The sequence below is a fragment of the Microcebus murinus genome, chromosome 10 (assembly GCF_040939455.1).
Source record: "Microcebus murinus isolate Inina chromosome 10, M.murinus_Inina_mat1.0, whole genome shotgun sequence".
NCBI classification, from domain to species: Eukaryota; Metazoa; Chordata; class Mammalia; order Primates; family Cheirogaleidae; genus Microcebus; species Microcebus murinus.
In genome coordinates this window covers 24,484,164-24,498,131 of record NC_134113.1, presented here as the reverse complement: position 1 = coordinate 24,498,131, position 13,968 = coordinate 24,484,164, and the positions used below count along the sequence as shown (strand labels likewise).

At 37.1% G+C, this 13,968-nt stretch overlaps 1 protein-coding gene across 5 annotated transcripts in view; it reads right to left on the bottom strand.

The window, feature by feature from the left end:
- The window catches only part of USP44 (ubiquitin specific peptidase 44), a 49,905-nt gene that overhangs the window by 6,712 nt on the left and 29,225 nt on the right, over nucleotides 1-13,968 (bottom strand). For 4 of the 5 annotated variants that reach the window (XR_012921408.1, XM_012775302.3, XM_012775304.3 and 1 more), the window contains exons 2-3: nucleotides 4,408-5,908; nucleotides 2,201-2,396 (exon numbers count right to left, since the gene is read on the bottom strand). Coding sequence is in view for 4 of the 5 variants with exons in the window: in XM_012775302.3 (XP_012630756.1) it covers nucleotides 2,201-2,396; nucleotides 4,408-5,838 (1,627 nt within the window). In the remaining variant the exon portion in view is untranslated. Of the gene's footprint in view, nucleotides 1-2,200; nucleotides 2,397-4,407; nucleotides 5,912-13,968 lie in introns of those variants that run through there. The other variant, XM_076007094.1, reaches the window with a different exon arrangement.

The following is a 13,968-nucleotide window of genomic DNA, read 5'->3' as shown; positions in this document are numbered from 1 at the left end:
CTTGGCTATGCCAATTAATAGGAAAACATTAAAATGCTCCCTTAAATATACTTTAATATACAGGGGACAGGTGTCCTGACTGCCCAGATCACCCTACCACCCTTCCTGGGGATTGACCCCAGCCCTGGCTGATGGTCTAAGAAAGCAGGCCATTACCAGCTCTGCACCTGAGGCCTCCCTCACTCCGGTGCTTTACTTTTGTTCTTTTGGCAGTACATCTGAGACAAGTGTAACTTGGGATTCTTCTTATTGTCCCCTCAGAGGTCTCTCTGTGGATTGTGTCCTGCAGCTTCTGGCAGGCCACTGGCTATCAAAGTTTGCTCCTGATAGCCAGGAGCAACTCAGTAGTTCCCCAACCTTTTTGGCTCCAGGGACTAGTTTCATAGAAGACAATTTTTCTACAGACTAGAGGGTGGGGGAGGATGGTGTTGGGATGATTGAAGCTTATGACATTTACTGTGCAAACCTCTCTGCTAATGATAGTCTGTATTTGCAGCCACTCCCCAGTGCTAGCATCACTCCCTCAGCTCCACCTCAGATCATCAGGCATTAGATTCTTATAAGGAGCTTGCAGCCTAGGTCCCTCGCATGCGCAGTTTACAGTAGGGTTCGTGCTCCTGTGAGAATCTAATGCCCCCACTGATCTGACAGGAGACAGAGCTTATGTGGTGATGCAAGCAAATGAAAACACAGCTGTAAACACAGATAAAGCTTTGCTCCCTCACCAGCCGCTCACCTCCTGCTGTGCAGCCCAGTTCCTAACAGGTCATAGACTGGTACCAGTCCATGGTCCAGGGGTTGGAGAACCGCAGCTCAACTTGTCCCTCAGCTCTGATTCCAGCCACAGCAGCTGCTTTTCATGTAGGAGGTAGAATCAGTGCGTCATGAGGCTGTGCTCTAAGCCACCCCTGCTGGCCACCAAAAGCCTTTCCTTTAGGACTATACCCCTGAGATCCAGGTATCCGGCTGCTGCTGAAAGTATTCTGTATCTCTCTCTGGATTGTCTCCTACAACATATAGTCCAAGTGTAGCTAGACAGGGGATGTAACTCCTTGACTTATAATTTTAAGTATTTGCCTTTATGTATTAAAGCAGGTCTCTTAGGCCTGTATTTGGTATTCCCAGTAGACATATAAACAAACTTTGTATAAAACTATATTTTACATTCATATTTGTCTACTCCCAAATTAGGTAATGAAAGCATCTGTGACTATTTGCATTTATGTCTGAGAAAAAATACTTCATCATACCTTTAAAAAAGGTTTGTTTTTTCTAAAACCTTATAACTCTTAGGCTACTTATTATATAATAGAGTTCACATTAGATACCACTCAGAAAAAAATGTTAAAGTTGTTCTAGAAAATCATCAACTCATATGACATTTTTTCAATGTTGGAACATCCAATATTTTATACTACCTTGAAAGTTTAGTATCTAAAGCTTTAGAATCTTTTTTTATTGATTTTTAGAAACAGGGTCTCTCTCTGTTGCCTAGGCTGGAATGCAGTGACACAACCATAGCTCACTACAGCTTCAAACTCCTGGGCTCATATGATCCTCTTGCCTCAGTCTCGTGAGTAGCTGAGACTATGGCCTCATGCCACTACACCCCAACTAATTAAAAAAAAAATTTTTTTTTTTTTTCTTTTTAGGGACAATGTCTCACAATGCTGCCTAGGCTTGTCTCAAACTCCTCAGGCTTCCAGTAGCTGGGATTATAGACACGAGCCACTATGCCTGGCAATCTTTGTTTTTATGAAGCCAATTTCCACAGCAGCAATCCAGCATATATTATTTCCTATTATATATGTGTACACACACACTTACCTATATATAATGCTTTGATATATAGCAAAAAAATTCATAAAGCAAACATTTCATTCACTCTACATGAAAAGCTTTTACTTTTTGCTACTTTTTTCTGTTCCACATATGAAATTTAAACTTATTTTATGAATTCTTTCTTTCCCCAATGACTATAAGATCAAAAATAATTTAAATGCCATCAGTAAGGCGATATAAATGGTTTTTAAATGTCAACCATAAAGTAAAAGTGTCTAGTCTGATTTCTTTCAATGAACTTAAAAGTTTGTTTTTCTTAAGAAATTTGCTAGTTAAGAAATTTGTTCCAGCTTCCTTTCATCTGTGTTTCTCTTTATCACTCCTAGAAAACCACAGAGCATATACTGTCTTTACTTACAGTTACACTGGTCACATACATAGATTTTCCCTTCTAAAGCTTCAGTTTCTGTAAATTTGGCCAACATTTCAGTAACCAGACATGGCTGGGAAGCAATATCTTTCCCACTGCATTGGTATCTTTCTGGAAATTCCAGTGACAAGTCCCAGAAAGGTTCTATGGTATTTGATTTGTTGTCACATGCAAGACATGTAACCTGCAAATAAAAATATTAGTTCTTCAGATTACAATCTTTCCATCAAAACAAACTCCTTTCACTAGACGTTATTACTAGTAAATAGAACTTTCATCTGAAAATGCACCATTAGAATTCTCACCGTTATATTCTTGTCAAGATTTTATAATTTTTCCTTCTAAAAGACTGTCATTAAATCCATTATGAATTAATTGGCAGGCTTCAACTACTGGGCATTAAAAAGCTCCAAGGGCATTAGCCACATCTAGAATGTAGGTAAAAATCCAAAACTGTGGATGTATTTAATAGATATACATTATGTATGTCTAAATATAAGAGATATTTATACACATTTAACATGTTTATGCCTTTTTTTTTTTTTTTTTTTTGAGACAGAGTCTCACTTTGTTGCCCAGGCTAGAGTGAGTGCCGTGGCATCAGCCTAGATCACAGCAACCTCAAACTCCTGGGCTCAAGTGATCCTACTGCCTCAGCCTCCCAAGTAGCTGGGACTACAGGCATGCACCACCATGCCCGGCTAGGCTCATTTTTTCTATATATATTAGTTGGCCAATTAATTTCTTTCTATTTAGAGTAGAGACAGGGTCTCGCTCTTGCTCAGGCTGGTTTCGAACTCCTGACCTCGAGCAATCCGCCTGCCTTGGCCTCCCAGAGTGCTAGGATTACAAGCATGAATCACCGCGCCCGACCCATGTTTATGTCTTTAAGGTTCTTCACCCTTTTTCCTTCCTCATCTTTCACTGATTTTTTTCTAACCACAAATCCTATAGCTTCTTAACCCAATCAATCCAGTCTTAACCATAATACAAATTATAAGCGCTTTTCATTATACAGATTTGGAACTAACGGTTTGGAACTAACTACTAAACGATAATTTCAAAATACAATACATATAACATAAATAATGTCATCATACTCCCACTTAAAGCAAACATCACTACATTAAAACCCCCACCCAGATATAGAAAACACAAAAACATGGAGCAGTTCTAAGAATTTATAGATGCAATGTAGCAACTGGGAAGGAAATGAATAGTAACTTCAGCAAAACACTCAGCAGGATTAAATGCCAACACACATTGCACATAATTGAAGACAGATTCTATGAACAAATAATCCACATATAATATGTAATGTTACAAAGAAGCCCTTTCAGACAAGCTACATTCCTGGCATAGGCAACAAAATACAGAAGCCAGTTCTAATACAGATATTAGATTTAACAAATTGACACAAAGTACACTCCTGGCGTTTATAGTCTGGGGACTCACTATTGCCAGGGGCTGACATTAAGAAGTTTCTTGAGTTGGACAAAAAAAAAAAAAAAAAAAAAGCCATTCTAGCAATCAACTTTCTTAATCTCCTTGAGAACCAGTTTCTTAAGGGTTTATTAAGGGGAGAGAAGCAAAAAGTTGGTATAACAATTTTTAATAATTTCATTAGATGAAGAATCTAGTTACATATAGTCCCCCTTTTTACAACAAAGGAAACGTCTGAGCAGTGCTTGAAATAAAGGAAAACCATTTAGGCAATCACATCTGTTCACCTTAAAATTTCCCTGCCTACTTGTTAAAGCTTTCAGAGCTTGACCCTTTGGCTTTATAGGAGTCCTCCAGATCTACTCCTTGGTCCCTGAAATTGCTCAAATGTGCACCAACTTTATCCCTAGTACTGTAGCAATTTCAGATCTGTTCTCTCTGGGATTAAACCCTCCTCATCTCAATCCCTAAGAGAATGAATGTGTTATTATTAACCTAAGAAGTTGTTTCCTGATTCCCCTTCCCCAAAAAATCTTTCCATACCATGGACATAAAACTATTTCCAATGATTCATGAAGGAAGGAATTGTAAATGAGTGAGATGATTTCTTTATATACATTTATAAAAGCAATCTAGTTTGACCTGAAAATGGTACTAGCTCTAAAACACTGGGTGTACACATATGCAATTTTAGGCTTCACTTTATGAATTCCAAGATGAAAATAAAGACTTAAGAAAAAACAAAAACCTACCTGACTAAGAAGTTGTCCATGAAAAATGTTATTTACAACATTCAGAACTTGTTTGATAAGTTTCCTTTGAGAAGTAGGGATAAGAGCTGGTAAACTGGTACCAGTTGTCTCTAGTTCATGTTGTATTTTATCCAACAGTTCACAAAGAAATTCCTGAGCATCTTGTTGGGCATAACCACGAAAAGCAGGAATTAGTCTCCACACCGAGTGTAGCATAGCAAATGGTGAGACCAAGGCCCACTTTCCAGACCACATGACTTGGAACAAAGTATGCAATTCATGACAAAGAGAAATGTATTGTGAACTTGGCTCTCTTGGCTGAATAAGCTCCATTTTTCTGCTTTTTGATGCCCCACCACTTAGTCCTGATGACAAACTTGAATGTTTAGACCGAACAAAACCTGTATCTTTTTCTTGGCATTCATTCATTTGATATACTACTGTATCTGTAACTGGTAGATGCTTACAAGAAGATCTTGTCTTATCACTTGCAGTCACGGCCAGCCATTGGTTCAGATCAAGCTTTAAAAAACATTGTCGAAAAATAAGTAAATGACTTAATACCTGAAGAACAGAATTCATATAGCAAGTATTTCCCAAATTTCTCAATCCTGTTACACCAGGAGTTACTATTGGCCTTCGTTTAACTGAGGAGTCACTGATTTTTTTAAGTCCTACGTCTTCTGAGGTAGATACTACTTCATCTCTTGCTGGTGATGCTGGAGGTTGTGGTGGTACTTGAACAGGAACTATTTCTATTGTGGTGGACTGAGCTAGACCTTGCAAACGTAAACTCTTTCTTGGAGGCATACTTTCCAATTCTGCTTTAACTTGATCCTCTAGTTCTTGCCGTCTTTTCTTCACTTCTCTCTTTGCTACTATCTTTTCCTGAAATTGTTCTTCTTGCCTTTTTCTTCCAATGGGTGATTGTTCAAACCACATTCTAAAGATTTTACCCATTAGCATCCTTCTCCTGTGCCAAAGAGCAGTATACATTTGATCTTCATTTTGAAGCAGAGATTGGGCGCCATCATGTAAGAAATAAGAATCATCACTTGTACCCATAGACCGTAAAACCCTTCCACTACGAGTGGTGCAGTGGTAATTCTGACTTTTGATTGCACTTAATGTACTTCGTAGTAACTTCAGGTCTCCGGTTGCATTATCATTAAGAACATAATCATCACAAAGGTAACAAAAAACATACATCTCATTCACCTCCAATGCAACAGGATGACTGCTTTCTTGAAAGTGCTTGAGCGCATGCTCTTCAATATATCTTCCACAGGCAACATGGGAACAGCTAAGGCAAGCCCAAATCGACTCAGTTGTATTGCAGTCCACACAATGCCATTTCTGAGGGTTGAGAATGGAATGGTCTTGAGCAATTTGCAACTGCCCAACGTGTTTGCACTTATCCATTATTAACATTTATTTAGTCTAGCTGAGAAACACATAATCCAAACAAGTCTCTGTTCACAATACTTGACGTATCTGAAAACTAAGCAGAACAATGTCAAATTTTAATTAAATAAAAACAAGAACCCAATACGTTTCCTTTTTATAATGTATTTTCCCAAAAAAAACATAAATTTGCTCTCTCTGATCCCATAATAACATTAGCAGTTCTCACTTTTCCCTTGCTCTACACTTTCCTAATCTCTTCCACCTTGCTCTAAAGGGACACATTTCACCTTACTTTCTCTAGTGAGGTGCCTTTAAAAACTTTTGTTTTTAATTTTCTGCCACCATCTAGTGGTAAAAAATGGATAGTGACCATTTTTCAATGTCTTAGAATAAGATCTATTCTTTTTACCTAATAGTCTGAGGGCAGTGTCCAAAACTACATTCCTATCTTAAAAATAGGGGCTGGCAAGACCCAGATATATCTCAATATATCTCAAATATAATATTTACAAAACATTCTGTGCCCTATGTGGAGTTCCTAAAGCATAATCATAGATAAAAGCAAAATCATAGATAAAAGGGTTTTGAGGCAGAAAAACTAAGGTTTGACTCCTACTTCTGCCATATACTATTAAATTTATATGATTTTGAGCACATTTTAACTTCTATAAATTTCATCCATAAAAGAAAAAATCATACAAATTTCAGTTGAATTGTTGAAGAATTACGATACAATATTTATCTGACAGATGATAAATGCTCGATAAGTGGTAGCTATAATGGTAGTTATAGTGAACAAATCTTAATATTCCATATATTTAAACAAATATTAAATAGTCTACTTAATTACCATTAAACTTGGCTTTCCATTTAGTAAATCAATAATTACCTTTACTTTATGGCTCTATAACATACTCAGACTTGAGAGACTTGACAATTTGCTTTAGGGAGAGAGAAAGAAAAAAGGAGAATATGCCTTCCTGTTTGACTACTCTCATGAATACAGAAGGATGTGTATGCAAATAAAGAGAAAAGAGGAAGAATATGAAGTGGATAGCCATAAAATGAGGGTTTATTATTATTTTAGCAGGCCTAATCATATCTGAAATTATAAGCTAATAAGCTAAACAAATAAGAAAAAGCCTATATGATTTTACCAAGAACTTGCTCCTTTATCAGTTAAAGTCAGGAACACTTCCGCTACAGGAACTTAATAATGAACAGAAATCTATTTAAAAAGTAATGACCACAAAATGTTTTTTTAAATTATTAATTCAACATAAAGTTCAGGGTGTATGTGGGGACCTAGTTACAGAACTGAAAACTTTGTGTGGATCATGATTAATGCTTTAAATCTTTAGGGCAGTAAGACTATGAATTGCAATGGTATCTGCAGGTGCAACCTACAGGGCCTAGGAAACTGCAAAGGTAAAATTGATTTTTGGTTTCTTCCTACCTCTTTTGTAAAATCTCCTAGTAATCAGAGCCCTTCATTCCTTAACTGTTAGACATCAGGTAATGACAGACTCAATAACATGTGCACACATTTCATGTGCACATTTTAAATTTACTTCTCTTCCTTCAAAATTTACTGAGGTCTAAAATCTGGTCAAATATGGTATTTTATTAGAACTCCTAAGATTCAACAATAGTTGCTAATGGCAAAAGTGAGATATCAGTGATTAATATATTCCATTATTTGATATCTTTACAGAGAATGGGTCAAAAAACCTTGGTATCATTCTTTTTTTTATTTTTTATTTTTTGAGACAGAGTCTCACTTTGTTGCCCAGGATAGAGTGAGTGCCCGGGGATCAGCCTAGCTCACAGCAACCTCAAACTCCTGGGCTCAAGCAATCCTCCTGCCTCAGCCTCCCGAGTAGCTGGGACTACAGCCATGCGCCACCATGCCCGCCTAATTTTTTCTATATATATTAGTTGGCCAATTAATTTCTTTCTATTTATAGTAGGACGGGGTCTCGCTCTTGTGAGGGCTGGTTTCGAACTCCTGACCTCAAGCAATCCGCCCGCCTAGGCCTCCCAGAGTGCTAGGATTACAGGCGTGAGCCACCGCGCCCGGCCTCATTCTTGATTCCTCTCTTTCTCCACATCAGTTTGCCAGGAAAAACAGTTGGCTTTAACTTCAATATCTATCTAGAATCTGACTACTTATTACCTTACTGCCACCAACCTGGACCAAGGCACAATCAAGCCTGACCTGCAATTAGACTCCTAAATGGTCTCCCCACTTCCAACCTTATTGCCACCAAACATTTTCACCTCAACACACAGTGGCAGTCTGCCTTTACACCCAGACAACCAGGGACCAGATGTGACACTTTGGGGACCCTTGCTCTGGCCCTCCTCCATTAATGTGTAGTCAGTGGGGCCAAGGGGATGTGGGCATCTGAAACTTGGACACCTCCCAACTCTCCTTCTAATCTAGACTCACTTGCTGGGTCCTGGCACTCAGGGAATCACTTGCCCCAGCTATCCCCAATATTGCTTCTAGAGCCTATGAGCAGTATCAAGCCACTGAGGAGTCCTGTAGAGGAGAATGACATGATTAGACTTGTAGGTTACAAAGGGATCTGAATGGCAAACAGCTCTAGAAGAGGGATAAAGGATTAAAAGAGACAACTAGTCCAGAGATTATAATGAAATTAAAGCTGTAGCAGTGTAGCAGTTTTAAAGGAGGAAGCAGCGGTAGAATCAGCACTTAATAAACATGGGTTGACAGAATTGATTCAATTTGGAGGTTAGGGGAAGAATCTAGGACTCTCTACTACCTTATTTTTTTTTTCAAGGTCTCGCTGTCACCGTGGCTAGGTGCAGTGCTGTCATCACATCTCACTGCAACCTCAAAACTCCTGGGCTCAAGTGATCTTCCTGCTTCAGTCTTCTGACTATAGGCATATGCCATCACACTCTGCTAATACTTTTTAATTTTTTTTTGTAGAGACAGGGTCTCACCATTTCCCAGGCTGGTCTTGAACTCCTGGCCTCAAGTGATCCTCCCAACTCAGCCTCCCAAAGTCTACTACCTTTTTTATACAAAAAAGATCAAATAAAGAATGTAGAGGAAATTTAGTTAAACGTGTTTCTGGCAAATCATAGACTAATTTTACTTCAACATCCTTGCAGAGATGAAGAGGGAAATGCCATTTATTTACACTCAAAGAAAAGCATTTCATTTAAAAATTTTAAAGAAGTAGAATGGGTTAATAATACCTTGCACAACATTCAGAGAAGGTTCAATATAAAAGGCCTGGAGAGAATATATATATTTATTCTGGGGTTATCTCTGGGTATTGGGATTCTAGATTATTGTATTTTCTTTTTACTAATCCACATTTTCAAAATTTTAAAAATAACATGTTAATTATACAGTAAGTTTTAAGTTAAAACAGCTCAAAAATAGTGTTATACACGTGCAACATTATACACTAGGCTTTTTACTCCCTTCTCTATTTTATAGCAACATTTCCTTGGATACAAAGAATTTGCCTATTTTATTGCAGTTGTCACTAAAAAACCTATTTAGAGGACAGCAAGGTTCTTGACCTTCAACAGGAAGAGGCACCTACAATTGAACATGATTCTATTCCATGAAAACTAGTGAAAAGAGTAAACCCTTGACCAGATGTCATTTCTGAGAGATGTTTATAGCAGAGGGGAGGTATCACAGCAAAATGGCTAGACAGCACACACTGGAATCCAAATGCCTGAGTTTTACATTTGGCTGTATTTAGTATGTGATCATAGACATTATTTATACTTTACGCACTTCAGTTTTTTCATCTGTAAAATAACAGTAATAATACCAATAGGATTGGTGAAGGAATTAACTTAGAAGACAATTCCGGGCACTTAATAATATGGCCTCAGTACATATTAGCTACCAATAATAATAAAATAATAAGTTTTCTAAATGCCAGTTTCCTTCCAGTTGATCACTTTGAACCAGGGGTTCATTCTTCTCAGCCAAATATGTACTAAGCTAACTTAGGTACTAACTTATAATCAAGATGTTAACTGAGAACTAAGGTCTGACCTCTCCCAGGGGTATTTGCATTTTAAAAGGGGGTCTCTCAAAGATAAAATCTTTTTAAAAATAGAAAGACTTAAAACCAGAATGGTGGAATGACAGACCATGAGATTAATATTTTAGGGCAGGGGGCCCACTTACCCTGTCTACTTATGAAAGAAACTAGTAGGGGGTGGATGGCCTAGGGAAGGGCTGGATGGAGAGCCAGGATGCTGCCCCAGAGATCCCCAGTTTGCTCTCCTTCCTGGAGCCAAAGCACAGAGACAGTTACCTGGGTATCCCCAAAGGGGCCTCATCACACAAAGACCTAAAAGCTTGAAGGACAAGACAGGAGGATGTGAGTATTTTCTTGATACTTCCTATTTTTCTTTATTGGGTTCAGAGCACTTCTTTTCATTTGCTAATCCACTTCTGTGAAGCTATGTATTAACTCTGTTTGGCTCCAGCAGATTGGATATATGATTTGGCAGTATATTCATTTTAAAGAGATATTGTACAACACAAAATTTTTACATCCCCCATGCAGATTCTGATAAAATATTACCTGTACCATACAAAGATGTTCTGAATGAAATCTACTATAAGCATTAAAATTATCTGTATTATTATTCTCATACATTTAAAAATGTTTTTACACTTGAAATTCAAATTAGTAGCTATGAGACAGTTTTTGAAAACCAAGCACACTGTATTTTTAAGACAGATGTATTTACAAATATTCTAAAAGCTTGTCATTCTTCTAAAGTGTACTAAAAGACAATAATAAAAAATTTAATTTGTTCAAAGAAAACCACTCAAGCTAGTCAAACTTTTCAAACATATAACTGATGATGCATTTTTATTTTTAAAATTCCCTTTAGCAAATCTCTAAGGTTTATGTGACTTAATGAAAACTAATATGTAGAATTAGCATATTGTGAAAACATTTACAAAATAGAAAGCTAAAATGACTAGAGAGAAATAAAACAGAAGATCTTATAAGTTATTTTTTTATAAGTTATTTTTAATCAAAGGTTTATATCACCATCCAAAAACCAAATAAGATCATAGGTAAAATATTTGACCTGTTACAGTTCAATAGCATAAAACTGCTTATACTTACCACACAGTGAGGACTCTCTGAAATTAATTTTCATTTGCTCAAATTACAGCCCTTTGCAACACACAACAAAGGGTTTAAGTACGTAGTAAAATACCTTTCTGATCTATTTTAATAGCTTCTCAAACCTCTTCTCATAATGAACTCATCCTACAAAGGTTCCAGCAGAGGTTCAGTTATCAGTTCTAGGCAGTTGACTCTGACAGAGACCTTGTTCTTAGCCCCAACCTTTCTTCTTTTTATTGAGTCTCACTGTGTTGCCCTGGCTAGAGTGCCATGGTGTCAGCCTAGCTCACAGCAACCTCAAACTCCTGGGCTCAAGCCATCCTCCTGTCTCAGCCTCCAGAGTAGCTGGGACTACACCATGCCCGGCTAATTTTTTCTATATATTTTTAGTTGGCCACTTAATTTCTTTGTATTTTTAGTAGAGACGGTCTCGCTCTTGCTCAGGCTGGTTTTGAACTCCTGACCTTGAGCGACCCCCTCCTGCCTTGGCCTCCCAGAGTGCTAGGATTACAGTCGTGAGCCACCGTGCCCAGCCAGCCCCAACCTTTCTGAACACTAGTCTCCAGCACACCTCAAACTCGGCTTACTTATATATCTTGCCTTCATAGAACTGGCTGCTGCGTCTACGTTTTCTTATTAAAGGTACTATAGCATCATTATAGTACCCGGGCTAGAAAGCTCATATTTTTAAACTCTTTACTTCCATCTTTTCCATTCCTACATTCAATTTGTCAGTTACATGCATAGGGTTATTGTTCCCTAAGTCTTTATTCCTTTCTATTTCCATAGCTATTCCTCTCATTATGGACTTTATCATTCCTGGAGCACAGCAGTAGCCTCCAAACTGGTCTCCTGTTATTGAGACTCTCTCTCTCCTCCATAGTATCCCACCAAATTAATCTTCATGTTTGCTTTGAGTCATTCTTTTTTAAATGATAAAACATTTAAAATTTTTCTGATTATGAAAATAGTCATTACAGAAAAATTCATTACAAAAAAATTTTTCCCTAATTTCGCCTCATAGAAGTAGCAATTAAAATGTGTTATCTTTTTAAATTGTAGTAAAATATAAATAACAATTTATCATAATTATTTTTCACTATACAGCTTAGTGGTATTAAATAGGTTTACATTGTTGTGCAACCATCACAGCCATCTATTTCCCTAATTCTTCTCTTCTTGTAAAACTGAAACTCTGTACACATTAAACAGTAACTCCCCATTCCCTGCCCCCCCCCGACCCCTGTGAGCCTTTAATGCTTGCACAAAAATCCTCCAGTATTTCCTTAAAGTCTAATAAGGCAGTGGCTTCTGAACCCAAAATAAGAAATTTTTTATCATGCCACAGGAGACAGGTGTATACACACAATACAGTCAAGCTGGAACAAAAGTTTCATAAACAATCCTTATGAAAATAGTATTATTCTGATATTTCCTATTTTATGTCATTTAAAAAGTGCTAGCCACAACTCACTAAATTGATTTCATAACAGCAGTTTGACAAATACAATAAAAAATACACATTTGTAAGTCTTGATTTCGAAATTTTTCACAGATTCCAACCTATCTTCCTTGCCTCATTACCCTTCTACCTATTATATGTACTCTATCCAAAAATAGTCACCCCGGCTAATTTCCAGAACTTATCTTCACCATTCCATCTTCCAAGGCTCAACTCCTTCATAAAGTCTTCCCAGTCAAAAATAATTTCTCCTCTAACTTCCTAAAGGACTTGGATTGTACCACTGTTAAGTCACTTGCCAAATGTGAATCCTTGCGTTCATTTGTGCACATGTCCTCACTCTGCTAACTGTTGGGTAGGCTCCTTATGGTGGGGGAGGTGGGGAGGGGGGAACTATATCCCAAACATTATCACCTAAATAAAAAAAAATAACTTTTAGGGCTTTATGAAGATTTTATAGATGCACAGCCATTATCGTTTCAGGTTACCAAATACTTAGAGCAATGAACTGCCATTAACTGCAGGTCATCCTCTTTATGACATTTGAACCAGTGGTTGAAAATAGGAAGTCACTGATCACTAGTGACCCAAAAGCTGCCACACCATTCTCAACCAAGTGGCCATTTTTTTCCATGATCAGCCAAGACAGTTTTCTGATATTTTGTGATATTATCCTACTTCGTCCTTAACCAGATTCATGTGTGCCATGTCCCATGCTATATGCTTTGATACCCAAAATAGATTTTATACAAAAATCAAATTGAGACCATTTTCCCAACTCTAATTAGGTTATATTAGATTTTGGTATGATATGTAGTGACCCTTTATACTCATGCTCTAAATAAGTGTTACTGAAAGCTCCAAGAAACACTGAAAAATTAGGGTAGCTAAGTTTTTTATTTCAAAAAGTACTATTCCACTGTACATTTTAGTTATCTTCAACATTATGATCTTTTCAGCTGAACACTCCTTTTCCACCTCAGTTTACTAAGACATTTGAAAGGAAAGCATAGAAAGGTACAATATAGCTATAAGCTCTGGAGGTTCAAGATAATCAGGTACCAAAAGTCAACAGTATGAATATTATAATCTAGATCTACTAATCAGTATAATTAGTAGCTCAATTTTTGGATATTTCCTTTAAAAAATTTTAATGAAAACCAGGCAGTTACCATGAAAAACACACACAGAGGCAAATTACTATTTAACAAAGTGACAGGATGAGGGAAACAGCTAATACACATTCCTAAAAAGAATTAATCTATATGTTAAAATCTGAGCAGACACTAAAATAAATTTTTATGTACTAAGAAGCTTTCCCCTCACATACCTCAGTCAAATCATATAACATTTTTTACATTTTATATACTTCTTAGTGTCTTATTGGCAGGATTTTGCAATTATTAAATTGTTGACAGTCTTGAAAGACCACAAATCTAAACTCCTTAACATGGCATGTAAGAGCCTTCAAATTGTGGCACAATATATGCTTTTCTACTCTCATCTATGACTAGCCACTTCCTAAACATCTTTTGTTAA